This window comes from Gracilinanus agilis, chromosome 6 (genome assembly GCF_016433145.1).
Source record: "Gracilinanus agilis isolate LMUSP501 chromosome 6, AgileGrace, whole genome shotgun sequence".
NCBI classification, from domain to species: Eukaryota; Metazoa; Chordata; class Mammalia; order Didelphimorphia; family Didelphidae; genus Gracilinanus; species Gracilinanus agilis.
Window position 1 is genome coordinate 116,827,683 of NC_058135.1, and position 15,608 is coordinate 116,843,290.

Below are 15,608 nucleotides of genomic sequence, written 5' to 3' on the forward strand. Positions count from 1 at the left end.
TATGAGAACAGGACCACATTATAGAAGCAACTTTCATTCAAAGACCCAGTTGACAATTCCAGTCTTCTCTTATACCATTTCCTGTCATAGTCTAATTGTACTATCCTTTGTTTCCAGAACACATGGTGGGTTTTAACAACTTTCATGTTATTGTTTTAGATTGTTATTGTTTAGAGGACACCCTGAATGTCCTTTAACTTCCATCCATAGGTAATATGACACAGTGGAGACATCATTGGACTTAAAGGATTTCAAGTCAGTTTTTGCCAATATGTAAAGACATCTCATAGCCTTCTCACACAAAATCATGTTTTTTGCAAACTTAAAATGTAGCCAAATTTAATGCATAATCTCCTTTACATTGTAAGAAAATTGGCTTGTGTGAGCATTATCATTTAAATCCCCCCCCCAAAAAGGGAAATGAAAGAAACCTTATAAGATGAAGAAGGAACTGATCCCTTTGCTCCCTTGACTTGTACGGCCCCACCTTCGACACCTAAATATTGAAAAGAAAATCTTAGCATGTTTAACACAGATCCTCTTTTAAACAAAAAAAGTATACATTCTTTTTAGAGGACCTTGTTCATACTGAAAGATAAGAATGTCATTAGCCTGTTAATGTAATTTGTTTATTTTTTACTATTCTATAACTAGTTGCATTGGAGGAACAGACATTATCAGTGAGATTTTTCCATTTGGGTGGCAGTCTTATGTACTGGGGGGCAGGCTAAACAGGCTAAAGAGTCTACCCTTTTGAATTGTGGTGCTGAAGACTTTTATGAGAATCTGTTGACCAGCAAGAAGATCAAACCAGTCAATTCTTAAAAAAATTAATTCAGATGCAGAAGAAAAACATGACTTATTACTTGTTTATACGGGTATATGATTTGGAGCTTTGTTTGTAAAAGATTGTTCTATGGAAAAAATGAATAATATGGAAATAGGTATTAAGAGAAAACATTTGTATAGCCCAGTGGAATTGCTTGTTGGCTCCAGGAACAGGGAGAGAAGAGGGGGGGGATGAATCACAGAAACATGAAAAATATTTTAAAAAATAAAAAATGTAAAATGTAAAAAGAAACCAGCTACAAAAAATTTTTTAAAAGAAAATATTAAAAAACAACAGAAAAAAGAAATAAATTCAGCCTATTCATTGGGAGGTCAAATACTGAAGTTTAAATATTTTTGTCTCGTAATAAGATGGGACTCATTAGAAAAGACCTTGATGATTGAAAAGATTGAAGGCAAAAGGAGAAGGGTACTATATTGGATGAGATAAATAGGTACTGTCATGGAAACAACAAACATGGTTTTGGGAAGACTCTGAGAGATAATAGTGGAGGATAGAAGGGCTTGGTGTACTATATGGGCCATGGTGTCAAAAAGAGTTGGACATGACCAAACTGGACCTAGCGTAATAGAGCCTGAAAATGACACTACCATCCCATGGTAGAAAAAAAAATCTGATCCAGGGGTGTGCTGCTTTAACAGCTGACTCTCCAGGGGGAAAAGTGCATAGAACACACTTTTAAGTTTAATTCACATTATTAACATTTTCTTCATCATTTTCTTAAGTCTTGACAATCAACCAAACAATAAATTAAGGTCTGTCATTTCTTTGGAGTGGGTAATCCCCTCACTGGTAGGGATTACAACATTTCTGTGCTTTAGGAAACAATCTTCTTAAGTTGATGTGGCCAAAATTTTACCAATCTCTAGCTACCTAAGCAATAAATAAGTCTCTCCAGACTTAGCTAGGCTGGTCAGCAGATCATACAAATACAGTTTATCACTGGATCTATACTTAAGACTTTTATAGCTTGGTAGGATTTTTCTGAGCTCACATTCCACTAAAATAGTCTTCGAGAACTTGGGGTCACCTCCAGACTATCATAAGAGATCAGAGTAGGTTTTTCATGAAGGGTTTATTATTATATATTAAATATTTAAATATATAAATATATACGTGCCAATCTTCACATCTATGCACATAAGCAGCTTTTGTGAAAAAAAAAAAAGATCTAAAGACTTATATTTACACATCAACATGTAGATATGTTCACATACATATGTAAACACATGGACATTCTTTTTATATTTTTATATTTTAAATCAAGATGTCCATCAAATTGAAAGAAAGCAGCACTTCTTAGTTCAGACTTGAATTATATCTGAACAGCCGGGAGTACAATAAAATCAGTAATATAAACAATGGCAAGAGATAGCCTGCCCTGTTGTCTCTGTTGGACATGTCGAAATACTTGCAACTAAAAACATTTGAGAAATCTGTCTATTTTCCATCTGTTATATTTCTTGAGGATAATTGAAAGTACATGTGAAAGTTCGTTGTAAGTTCAATTATGTCATATCAGGTCATTTATGAACCAAAAGTTCATTGAGAGGTTATTTCCTTAAAAAGAGAGAAAAGGGGATGGGGGATAAGAGTCAACTTATTAAGAATATTTTTATGTTGCCTTTATGATGACTATTTTTAAAAGTTTATTAATTAAAGAACTTTTTACCAATTGCTTTAAACAATCTTGTGCTATGTTTAACATCAATAAGACAACTTATCAAATCCGTCATGAACAAAACTTCCTAGATGATGTGGCTTGGGACAGTATAGAGAATGTTATATTTTTACTTGGTTTAAATGACATTTTTTAATGAAATAATAAATCAGAGGTTAACAGACAAAATGGGGGAAAGGCCTTGGAAACAATCATTAATTTAATAACAATAGATTATTTTCTTTGATATTTAACTAAAAGAAACCAAAACTTAAATTTGAAATCAAGAATGCTATTTTTAACTCCCAGCTTATGTTGTACACAAGAGAGCAGGCTGTGCCCTAAACAAGGGAGTCGGGAAAGTTAAATTTAGTTGGCAACAAGAACATTGAATTACAAAATTAAGTCAAGTAGGGAAAATTTGAGTTGAATGTTTTCAATCATTGAAGCCAAAATAAATATTTTTTTTTGGGCTGGCACCACTAAAATTTTGCCCAAACAGTTTCACTCATAATTTTCGAGGTACAGAACTTCTCTTGGAGAAAATAGATATCAGATTTCTGAACAAAATCTTTTGAGTTTCATAGGATGAAAAACATTTTCTCTAAGAGGCAGCAAGTTATAGTGAAAGGAGTGCTAACTTGGGCACAAGAATCCCTGGGTCTGGATCTTGATTCTGAGCCTGAGGCAAATTGGCTTTATAGAAATCATTTATAGAAATCATTTCTTAGCCCTAATGTTCTCATCTGTAGAATGGAAACAATAATTCTTGTATTAGCTCTCTCAAAGGGATATTGTGGGACTCAAATGGGATGAATGTCAATCAAACATTTTGTAAACCTTAAAGTGCTAAGAAATATTGATCATTTTTATTGTAAAAATACCCATCCTCAGTGTAACAGCCTAAAGACATGGAGTGATGCTGGACTTGAATGTAAGCAGACCTAACTCCAAATCCCACCTCTGGTGCTTAATACATGGGTGACCATTAGCAAGTGATTCATTTATTTAAACCAGTTTCTCATGTGTAAAGTGAAGATGACAATAGCTATAGTACCTAACTCACGGGGCTGGCGTAATGTTCTAATGAGATGATATATATGTAACAAGTTTTGCAAGCTTTAAAGTGCTATATAAATGCCAATTATTATTATTGGTGCTTAGGAAAGATTGAAAAAATGTCCATTACAGTAAGATAATTTTAAGTACAACCTTTTTGAGCATAGTTTCTTGCAAATAATAGGAATTTAATCAATTTGTTGAACTAAATCTATCAGATGATAATTTCCCCCCTTTATTTTAGTAAGCTTCTATCAAACTATTTTCACCAAAGAATTACATCAGGCTGTATTTCTGACTTTGAATTCAGCAGAATTTCACTTTCATGTCAATATTTTTATCTTACTAACTAATGATTATAAGTTACTTGTTTTTCAATATTTCCTAATAGCTCACTTTAAATATTTTAATATATATAAAACATATTTTATATATAGTATAAAATACTTATTTTAAATATTTCCTAGATATTTTAAATAATAACTTTAAGTAATTAAATAAATTTTAAAATTATTTTAACTAATTAAATAAATAATAATAATTAAAATTCCTAAAAACTCCAGGGTTTGTGATTAGTGACATGTATTATTAATCTGCAGTTTTTCTCCTCCTCAGATCATTAATAAATATCAAATATGACATTTGCAAATAATACCATATTGTTTCCAGCTATTATTGGTTCAGATTCTATCTTCTTATTCAAGCCAAAAGACAGGATAGAAATCAATGGGCAAAAAGTACAAAATGGTCAATTTGGTCTTGATAGCAGTAAAAAAAAATCCTAAAATGGATTAGGTCACCTCAAGACCTGGAAGATTCTCCCTTCTTGGGGTTCTTCAAGCCAAGGATGAATGACCCTTTGTAACAGTTGGGATTGTAATGCAATAGTGCAGATTGTAGGATAATAACGAGGACTTTAATATAATAGTGGGGATTCCTTCCAGGTGTTATGTGGGAACAGATGGCTACTAAAATCCCTTCTATGTCTCAGATTTTGTGAGTTTGCAGCAGTTTGACTAGGTACCTTCTCATGAGCTGAGGAGCTCCTTTTATTCCCTTGGAACAAGTCTCTGACTCATATAATAATATCTGGAACCAAAGTTGTTAGGTTTCTAAATTGTGCTTTGGAAGAATGGACTAAATTCAGCAAACAACTAAAAAAAATTTTTTTTTCTGAATGTATATATATTCTATCTGAAGTTTCCACCAAATGATATATTTCTCTCCCCTAAATCCACACTCAAATTCTCTAAAACATTTCAAACATTTCTCTTTTTTAGCTAATATGATCACTGACCTGGAATTTCAGTAATAGTGACTTGAGAAAAGTCACAAGTCACATCTGGCAAGAGGTAGAGTTGAGGATTGCCTATTTCATACACCAGCTGTTCAGCCACAGTACCAAAAGAGACAAGACCTCCCGTGTTAGCAGGCTTGGACAGAACGAATTGTCCATCAGGAGAACATTCCACGATGGGAAATCCTATGTTGTGCCTAAGAAGTAAACAAAGGAAACCTTGTGTGATTTCATTAGTATTGGTACTTCCTCTACCAAGACAGATTGCCACTCTTCTAAACCTTATTAAATAGTATTTTCAAGTATCCACAGACAAACTTCTGGTGATGAGCCTCTCCAAAACAGATAACAGCTATCACTAGACTTAGACTAGGGTTGTTTTTTTTTCCAGCTTAGGAAGACTTGCAAGAGCTCTGCTGTGCTCCTGTAGCATTCAAGAACCCAAAGTCAGTCTCAATGATCATAAGGCATTGGAATAGGGCTGCAGAGGAAGACATATAGTCTTATTTTTTCGTATTATTAATATTATATGTAAGACTGCATTATATGTCATATTAATGTTATATAATATTATACTATATTACTATTATTATAGTAGTATTATTCAGTGTACTTTATAAGAGTGACAGACCAAAGAAGAAGACAGAGAACTAGCCTGAGAGTCAGGAAAACCTGAGTTCAAGTCCTCCTTGTGTCTGACACTTACTGCCTCTGTGACTTCCGGCAAGTACCTTTAATCTCTTCATATTCAGGCAATTTCTAAAGGCTAGACTTGAAGGATAGGGGTCAGTCTTCATTGGCAAAAGAAGTCGTCTACACCAACAAAATCTGGTCTAATTCTAGCTTTTTCTAAGCCATTTTCATATGTTGTCTTGCCATGTTAAATCACATGGCTACTTGCAAAGCTCCCAGAAACACCGAGTGTAGGACATTACTAGGAACCAAGGAGAAAAACCCAATTTTCTGGAATGGGGTTGATGATAATCTGAAATCCATTTCCATAACATTCTACTGGGAAGGGAAGAAGGTTGAATATGAAGGAATTTAGTTCTTCCTAAAGGGAGAGTAAAGGGAAAGCCTGGTCTGGGTTCAAATATTTAAAATAAGGGATGCCAAAGCAGATAGATTCTTGCAGCCTTCAAGGAAAGTTAGAAGAGAGTCGTGATATTCATCAATAATTTGCTAATTGCACATAGTTGGTTTTTTTTTAAACAAATTTTGCAATAATGGGTCTCCTGGACTTCTAATTTAATGTTTTAATTTCATCTTAGGCTATTAAAAACATTTCTCTTCCCAGTCTTACACTTTATTCCCATTTGCATACTCTAAGATCTCATCACCTTGGCCTTCTTGCTGTTTCTTACACACCATACTTCATCCCCTGACTCTGTGGCTTATCCCCAGCCCTCTCCCATACCTGAAATATTCAGCTTCCTTACTCCCCTCTTGGCTTCCCTAGCTTCCTTCAAGAATCAGCTCCAATGCCAACTTCTACAAGAGGCCTTTCTGAGACTTCCTCCCTCCATCTAGTGCCTTCTCTCTGATATTACCTTTAATTTAAACTATATATTTCCATCTGAAAATTTCTCAGAATATATTTATATATTTCTACTGTAAACCCACCCCCAACTTCTCCAAACATATTTCCATATTGCTCTCTTTTGGCCATTATGGTCATTGACCTAGAATTTCAGTATTTGGAACTTGAGAAAAGTCAGAAGTCACATCCGGCAAGAGGGAGAGTTGATGATTTTGTGTTTCATCTGTCCATGTTCAGTCACTGTACCAAAAGTGTCCTCTGTGTCAGGAGGCTCGGATGAAATGAATTGGGCAGAATTAAACTCTTTACATGCTATTTCCCTCATAAGAATTTCCTGCAGTGTTAGGAGGAAATATAGTGTCTAGGAACAGGAAACAGTGAATACCCCTACATTCAGCTGTATCCAATGTGTAATTAGAAAATCTTTAACCCCTGCACTACATTACCCAGAATCCTTTTCCCTTCATTCATGTTGCATCTTTACATAATGTTTATAATTTTGCTGTAAGCCCACCCTCTCGCTGTCTTTTTTCCCTACTGTGTGTGGCTGGGTAAGCTGGCTTTCTTTACTGAGGTTTTTCTTCTCTTACTTCAAGTTATTATTAATAAACTTTATAAAATATAATACTTGGAGTATTTGGATATTAATTTTTAATCTCACACCAACCTCTTCTGGAGTAGTGTGTTCATTTCTAGGCACCATGGATTAAAAAAGGATGTTGATAAGCGAGAGTTTACAGAAGAGAACAACTAGAATGGTGAAGGGCTTGAATTTTTCACATGAAGAATGAGTTGCTGGAACTTGGCTTCTTTAGCCTGGAGAAAAGACTCATGGGGAATATGATAACTCAAAGTATTTGAAGGGCTATCACTTGGAGAGATTAAGTTCTTTCTGTTTTGATCCACAGGGCAAAACCAGGAAAAATGTGGAGAGGTTTCAAAGAAGCAAATTTAGGTTACATGTCAAGAAGAGCTTTCTAACAATTAAAGCTGCCCCAAAGGCATGCCTGGAGAGGTGGTTGGAGTCTCTCTCCTTGGGGATGGATAGGGAGAGAGAGGCTGGAAAGTCATTGTTCAGTATATTATAATGGAAATTCTGTCTTCCATGGGTTGGACTAAATGGCTGTTGAGACATCTTTCAATTCTCAAATTTTGTGATTCTGTCAAAAGTAAGGGTAAAGAGACAGAAAGAGAAAGCCAAAAATGGGAGTTAGAAAGCAATATGTACCTTTTCAGGGAGCACAAAGAGTATGTAAGGGAAACTGGTATGAGATGAGGTTGCTCTTTCCACCAATCATGGGTATTCCCCAAAGATCTGTTCAGAGACCCCTTATTTTCTTTTTCTATGCCATCTTACATGGTGATTTTATCAACTCCCATGGATTAAATTATAAGTTCTATGAAAATGATTCTCAGAGCTCTTTACCTAATCTTATCTTCTTTCCTGATCTCAAACCTGACATCACCAACTACCTATTAAACATATCAAATTGGATATCCCAAAGTTATCTCAAACACATCTACAGAAGAGGATTCCTTTTCTTTCCCCATGACCCCCAACCCTCCCTTCTTTTGAATTACTCTTGAGGAAATTTTCCCTGGCTTGCTACCTTGGAGTCATCCTCAACTCTTCAATCTCAGTCACCCCATACATCCAATCTATTGTCCAGTCTCCTCATTTTTACCTTCACTCCATTTCTCACATAGGTTGCTATTAAATGTTCTCTTCTTTCTACTCACAGATCTGCCACTGTGGTGCAGACTCTCATTATCTCAAGCCTGGAATATTTAAATAACCTTCTGCTCTGCCTAACGTGTCTCTCTCTACTCAAGTAAACTGCCAAATGATCTTCTGAAAGTGAAGTTCTGACCGTGTTACTCCTCTATTTAATAAACTCTACTGGCTCCCTATCCCCTTCTGGATAAAATATAGAATTCTCTTTTTGGCTTTTAAAGTCTTTCTTGACCTACCCTTCTTGTGACCTTTTCTGTCTTCACATACCATATCCTGCTCTGTGTATGTTAACATCTTGCAACACTGCTGGCCTTCTTGCTGTTCCTTATACACCAAATTTCCATCTCCTGACTGTACTTATTCACTGTCTGTCCCTATGCATGAAAAGCTCTCCTTCACTGCCATCTCTTGGCTTACTTCAAGACTCAGATCAAGTCCTACATCTTCAAGAATTTCACCCCCAACCTCCAGCCAACCGTCCAGTCTCCTCCGTGTATACAGACTTGCTTACATGTTTCCTCAATTAGCATGTGAATTCCCCCAAAGCCCTTGCTTTTTTGGGGGGATTTCTTTGTATACCCGGTGCTTAGCACATGATGGCATTATGTAGGCACTTAATAAAATGTTTGATTGATAAATATTGGCAAGATAGATTGAAGGGAGACTGTGAAAGTTCTTAAATGCCAGAGTAAGTAATTTATTCTCTGTTCAATAGGTAATGGGGACCACTGAAGGTAGAGGGTGGATCTTCTTTCCTTAACAACTTAGCTGTAGGAGGATATATCATGCTATGCTCATTGGAAGTACAAGAAAAAAAGAGGATCTTCTCTATCTCACTCTATCAAGGTAGGGGTCTACATTTTTGTTTTTATAAAGTTGACATTTAGTGTCTTAGGGATTTTCTTAAACTATTATAACAAGATTTCTTAAACTATTTTTAAATATAGTTCTTAAACTATATAAGAATTTTCTTAAACTATTATAACAAGACTAAAAGATTTAAAATGCTTTATAGATATAGAGGCTGTCCTCATTGGAATTCTAATGTATGATTTTAAAAGAAATCATAACATGAGTGAAAATCACTTTTGATTAACAATAACTATAATTCTTTGATTAGATCTCTTATAAGATACAGAATTGAAAATAATAACATGAGCCTTTATGAATGATCTATTATTATAAAACCTTCAGCATAGAAAACTCCCAATGTGGGAATTTTCTCCACCAATAGAGTTTAAAATCCAACAATCACTTAGTAGAGAAGTTCCAAGGAGTCACCTATCTGGGACATATGGTAAGACAGAGAATTTTTCAGAGAAAGGCTGGTGAACTCCAGGATTTGAAAATGTGGGTACTCGCCTTCAAATCCATTTATTATCACATTGCTCTAAATTTGACTAAATCAACATGTCAGAGAATTTGAATGAATCTCTTCCTGATTCTGAGCCTGGCACTCTATCCAATATTCCACCTGTCTCTTCAATAGTAAAACTTCTACCTTATAATTCCATAGTACCTTCCAGTCTGTAAATCACTTTCCTATCCATCATCTTAAACTAAATCCTTTATCAAGAAATTTCCTTTTGTAAAATTAGTTAGATATGGGATAATATGTCAAATGTCAGTATGCTCTAAATTGGTTTAGGAGTGACTTTACTAATTAGAATAAATTACTAATTTAGAAAGGAGAGGGCACAGGCAGATTGCTTAGATTTCAAATGTCATTAAAAAGTGAAGTCATTTTATTGTATTTCCATGAGTCCCAAAGGATTCAGTTTGGTCACAGCTAGATGATGCAACAGATAAAAGCTTTGGACCTGGAATCAGGAAGATTTGAGTTCAAATCTTGTGTCAGACACTTACTAGGTGTGTGGTCTTGGCAAGTCACTTAACCTTTGCATCTGAAGAAATGAAAGTGAAACAAACAGAAGAGAATCATTAGAGATAACCAGTTCTTCTAGAATAGAGGATCTGTAAAGAGGAAGAGTGGGAGACAGCATTGAAGGGTAGGTTGAGATCTACTTATTGAGAGTCTCAAATGACAGAAGTAAAGAATCTGAATTAAATTAAATTAAATTAAATTAAAGAGTGGGTTTATTTGTTGAATGGCTCAGCTTACCATAACAGAGTCTTCTTAAAACAATTTTCTTAGGGTTTGTATTATAAGATTGTATAGAAATAAAACCTCTTGGGGAGGGGGAAGGGAAAGGGGGAAAAAGAATGAGACATAGATATATGGACATATCTAATGTGAGAATTTGCTCCACTTGGATAAACATATGTATCATTTATTACATAATTATAACAGATATATATTATATTATTGTTATATTACATATTATGTTATAAATAAAACAATAAAAATAGTAACCAAAAAACCCTCAAAGATGAACCACTTTATGCTAAATTCTTATAACATCTTAATTAAGGTTGAGCCTTCAGAGTTTTTGTAATCATTTCTTTAAAATAATTTTTTTTTGGTAATTATTTCTTAGAGAAGCTCTATATCTATTAGATGAACACTAGACAACACCCAACTTAATTGTGAATAAATAAAAGCAATCATTGGATTTAATTGTTCAGCTGGAGGAAACAAAGGCGTATCATTCATAAGAAATAAGAGCAAATTGGGAATTCTCTCATATTCAGCTCAGAATCTTAGTAAATTAATCATATCATTTATTAAGTAAAATTTGCTCATTGGCCATACTGAAAGAGATTATGTACAATAAATAACTCCATTTGAAAGGATGGAATAGTCGAATGTATAAAAGTTATGTAGCTTCTCCCTTGTGCTGTAACTTTTCCTACATATATTAATTGAGACCTACCAGTCTGGTACTGTATGCCAATCAGTGTATATCCCCCCAGTACACTGAGCACCACATTCAATGAGATGGCCAGCAAGACTGCAAAACAAACAGAAATAATCTGACATTAGCCACAATAAGCAGAACTTTCCAACACATGATAAAGTAAAAAAGGACAAAAATGAAATTATATTTTTAAAAAATTAAATGAATTATATTTGAAAAGTAACTTTTACTTAGTTTATATAAATTATCCACTTTTAAATAAATGTCAGCTAATGATCAATGACCATTAATTTAAGTCACCTAATGACCATTAAGTCACGATCAATCAATAACCATCAATTGAAAATAGGCCTGGTATGATAGAAAGACTGCTGGATTTGGAGTCTGCAGAAAACTGGGTTTGAATCTCACTTCTGCCAGTTACTAGTAGCAGCATAATCATGGGCAAGTCCTGGAACCTAAGTATCCTCATCTATAAAATGTAGTGCAGAGGTGCAATCAACCCTGCAAAATGCTAACTGCAGAATTTCTGGCAGTTAAGAGGGCTTAGAACCCTGACTAAGGGCAGTTGATCCCTGAGGCTTGGACAGAGCAGAGGGGGCAACTGAGCTTGGCCTTTGGGCTGAAACTTGGCCTTGAATTTGTGCTTTTCTCTTGAGATTTTGTAGCTTAGCTAATTCCTCTGGATTTCCCTGACCTTCCCTATTTCATTTCCCATTTCCTTTCCTGATTTCTTGTGGGTTTTGGGAGAAGGGTGGATTTTGGGTGGTAGCAATCAAACTTTGAAGACTTAGTTTTCCCCATAGACAAGTAGGGCTTACCCTTGATACAAACTATCTCCTGATTCATTGTTTATTACTTCCCTAACTTTAAAGGCAACAAAGCCTCCCAGGGCTGAGTGAGGGCAGGCCCTTTCTCGGTCTCCCATTCCTGTGTCCCTCCCCAACCTGGAGCTTCTCTCTAGGCCTTTGTTAGAGAAACCTTGTATCCCTCTGTCCTTTATAATCAACCCTGAAACTTAATAAACCCTGTTGTCATTTAATCAAACCTTTTGCTAAATCATTGGTTGAATGATAAAAGAGGGTTAAGGAGAGAAAGGAATTGTTTCTTTTGGTTCCTGAGGGGAGCTGGAGGCATCCATCTTGGAGGAAGTGGTGATCTCTATAGTTCCTCTGAGAAGCCCTTCTATTTCACAGACAGGGAAGAGCCTTGAGACTCTGTCTGTGTGAACCTGAGAAACTGACTAGAAAGCTCTCTAGTTAGTTTCAAACCATTTCTGACTGGCCCCAACCTTTGTCTGTAGAAGTGCCCTTCCTACCTGAAGGGTTCAGCCTGTTTCCCTTCAGTGTCTCTATCTCAAGCCTGTTTACCCAGTCTCTGTCTCCCTGTTGCAGCTGCCTGCCCAATTACCTCATCAACTCCCCTTGCCGCTCTATTGTCCTATATTTCCCTAAACTCAGCCATTCCCTTACATCTCTCCTACCACCTCAATCTACTACCTCCACTATTGCACCCTCCTTTCCCACCTACTGATCTAGGGACCCACAAACCCCATCCACTTGCCTTATTCCCTTATTACAGTATCCTCATCTATAAAATGGAAGTGGTACTACCTGTGGAATCTTCTTTCACAAAGCTATTGTGAGGATCAAAGGAAATCATAGAAAAGTTTTGTTAACTTTTAAATGTTATACCTATGTAAATGATTAGTTTCTAGTACCATTCCAATTGTAAGTGCTTGGTAAATATATTTTGGAGAATTGAATTCAAAAGATTATATCCAATGACATTATAATTTAACATACCATATTTGTCATTTTCTAGCATTATACACTAGATTCAATTCTTTTGTAAATTAATGATGGATGCTTATTATTTCTTTCAATTCCTTTTTAAAAATATTATTTTATTTCTCCCAATTACATGTAAAATTAGTTTTTAAAATTCATTAAAATTTTTTTTTGAGTTCCAAATCCCTTCTCTCTAGCTCCTCCTCTATACTCTCCCCACTCCCTGAGATTATAAGCAAATGCTTATTATTTCCAATAAACCCAGAGTCACACCAGTGAAGACACAACTATTCTAAAAATCATTCACGAGGATTTTTTAAAATTTTGGTTTGGATCTGTGATTTCATCTGTGTGTTGGAATTTCCAGTGTTGAAATTCCTTCCAGAGAAGGAGACCAACAATTTGCCTGAAATTCCCTGCATTAGGACAAGGAGAAGGGACTTTTCCATGGTCACATGGATGGTAGGAATCATAGGCAAACCGGACCTCAGATGTTTCTAGCTCCCAGGCCAGCCCACTATTCACCACAGCATATTTCACTAGCATATTCACATAATCACAAAGATTCACCCTTTGAAATTCAGAAAGGGTTCTGAGAGTTTATCTATGGTAACTTAAGTTCTTAATTTTACCATCAAGGTATCAGGAGAATTTAAACAACTTGCCCAAGGTTACACAGTAGCACAGTTAGCAGCACTTGATGCCCAAGTCTCCAGACTTCCAACTCCATTTGTTTTTTACTATATTAGGTTTTCTTAATTCCATTAAACAACATTTACCTAATTCATTTTCTTAGGTTTAAGAAAAGCTGAATTGTTTAAAAAACTTCATTGCAAATGTCATTTTCAGTTATATTTAATTAAAAAAAATTAATTAGAATTATCTACCAAGTATTTTACATTTGAAAATGATTTCACCAAATTATTCTTCTTGTGATAAAAACAAGGAACACAGTTAAATGAAAAGATTTACCTTCCAGCTGCCAGCAAGTCAAAGTCATTTCTATTCCAACCAAACTATAAGGGAAAAATAGAAAAAATATTTCAGTTATGTTAAGCCTTTCTATAAACATAATCACTGTATTTATTATTACTGAAATTAAAATAACTCATTTATAGAAATAAAAATTAAAAGATTTCTAAAGAGAAGAAAAGTTAAAGTTTCTCATAAACATTCATATAAACAAACAAAGACCAAAACTACTATTACTAGGACAAGCCAGCTATTCTCTGGATAATTCACACAAATTGGCAATGTCTATCAATTGACCTTGCAAATATTATACCCCACTTACTCCATGAACTATCCTTTAGCCCTGTTCCTCCCAATTGCCAATAGTTTCTCCTCAAATGATCTTATATTGACTTAATCTATGTATGGAATATGTCCCTACAATGGAACCCAAACACTCTGAGGGCAGCAATTATATCATTTTTGGTTCTGGTGTCTCCATAACCTTGGACAGGACTTTGCAGAAAAGCGGCTACTTAATAAATGTTTAACTTAATTGGAAAAAAAATCATCTCCAGAGATCAAATCACCTACTAGAAAATGGTTCACTCATTGCTTGATGTGATGAGAACAAAATATGTAAAATAAAAATGTCAATGCTAAGGCATGGATTTTTCCTCACCTTAAAAATTTTCATGACATTTAAAAACAGTAAATGGAGGCAAATCTAATCTGATCAATTAGGAATCATCAGTATTTATATCATTACCTTAAGATTCTGGCTTTTTGGGGGGCTCTATTCCCACCTACACTCCTACACTGACTGCATCCTCCTTAGAATTTAAGTGTCCTCTAGAGCTGGTATAGTTGAAAGATCCACCATCCTACAGCCATCCTGCTAATGAATCTCTCCTAGAAGTTGGGACCTGGACTAGGACATCAGACCATCACTAGGCACATGCTTCAAGCGTCTCCATATGGTAGGATCTGCCACAAGTTAGAAGTTGCTGTCAGAGTCTTCTAGAAGCCAGCAACATCTCCATACCGTGTGAATGCATCAAAGGGGAGGATCTCTATACTAGGTGTGTAGTAGTATATACTGGCGTAGCTAGATTATACAGTGGATAGAGTGCCCAGCTTGGAGTCAGGAGGACTCATCTTCCTGAGTTCATGTCTAGTTCTTAAATAGTTGCTAGCTGGATGACCTTAGGTAAGTCACTTTACCCTTTGCTTCAGTTCCCTCCTCTGTAAAAATGAGCTGGAGAAGGAAATGGCAAACCTCTCAAGTATTCTTGCCAAGAAAACCCCAAATGAGATGATAAAGAGTCAGACATGACCAAACAACAACAAAGTAGTATTGTATTTACTAGTAGTTTATTATGAATTGAATACTATTGAATACTTGAATACTATGAATTGAAAACTAAAATAATATACTTTTTGCAATTTAATCTATTAAGCATTTATTAGCCATTTACTATATCTGGGAATTTTGGAATAAAAAAACTAGATGAAAAATAGTCCTTTTCCTGAAGGAGTTTATCATCTTTGGAGGAGAATAAGCATTTTTATTTAAACATTTTTAGCATAGTGGATAGAATCCTGAACTTGGAATTGGGGAACCCTAAATTCAAATCCTCAGATACTTACTAGCTCTGGCAGCCTGGGTAAATCACTTAACCTCTGTTTCCTTAGCTTTCATCATCTATAAAATGGGAATAATAGCATCTACCTCCCAAGGTTGTTGTGAGAATCAAATGAAATAATATATGTTAGATTCTCTGCCAACCTTCAAATACTATGTCCATATTATTATTATTCATATTATTATAGTTAAGACAGGTAATTATTTTAAATGATCAACATTAGGAGTAAATTATTTAAAAGATTTTTTAAAAAACAAGTAT

General features: G+C 35.1%; 1 protein-coding gene across 1 annotated transcript in view; it reads right to left on the reverse strand.

Annotated features, from left to right (window-relative positions):
* Nucleotides 1-15,608, reverse strand: part of LOC123251170 — a 137,868-nt gene that overhangs the window by 90,915 nt on the left and 31,345 nt on the right. Inside the window, exons 7-10 of the mRNA XM_044680357.1 lie at nt 13,723-13,766; nt 10,976-11,053; nt 4,867-5,063; nt 432-496 (exon numbers count right to left, since the gene is read on the reverse strand). Coding sequence (XP_044536292.1) covers nt 432-496; nt 4,867-5,063; nt 10,976-11,053; nt 13,723-13,766 — 384 coding nt within the window. The remainder of the gene's footprint in view (nt 1-431; nt 497-4,866; nt 5,064-10,975; nt 11,054-13,722; nt 13,767-15,608) is intronic.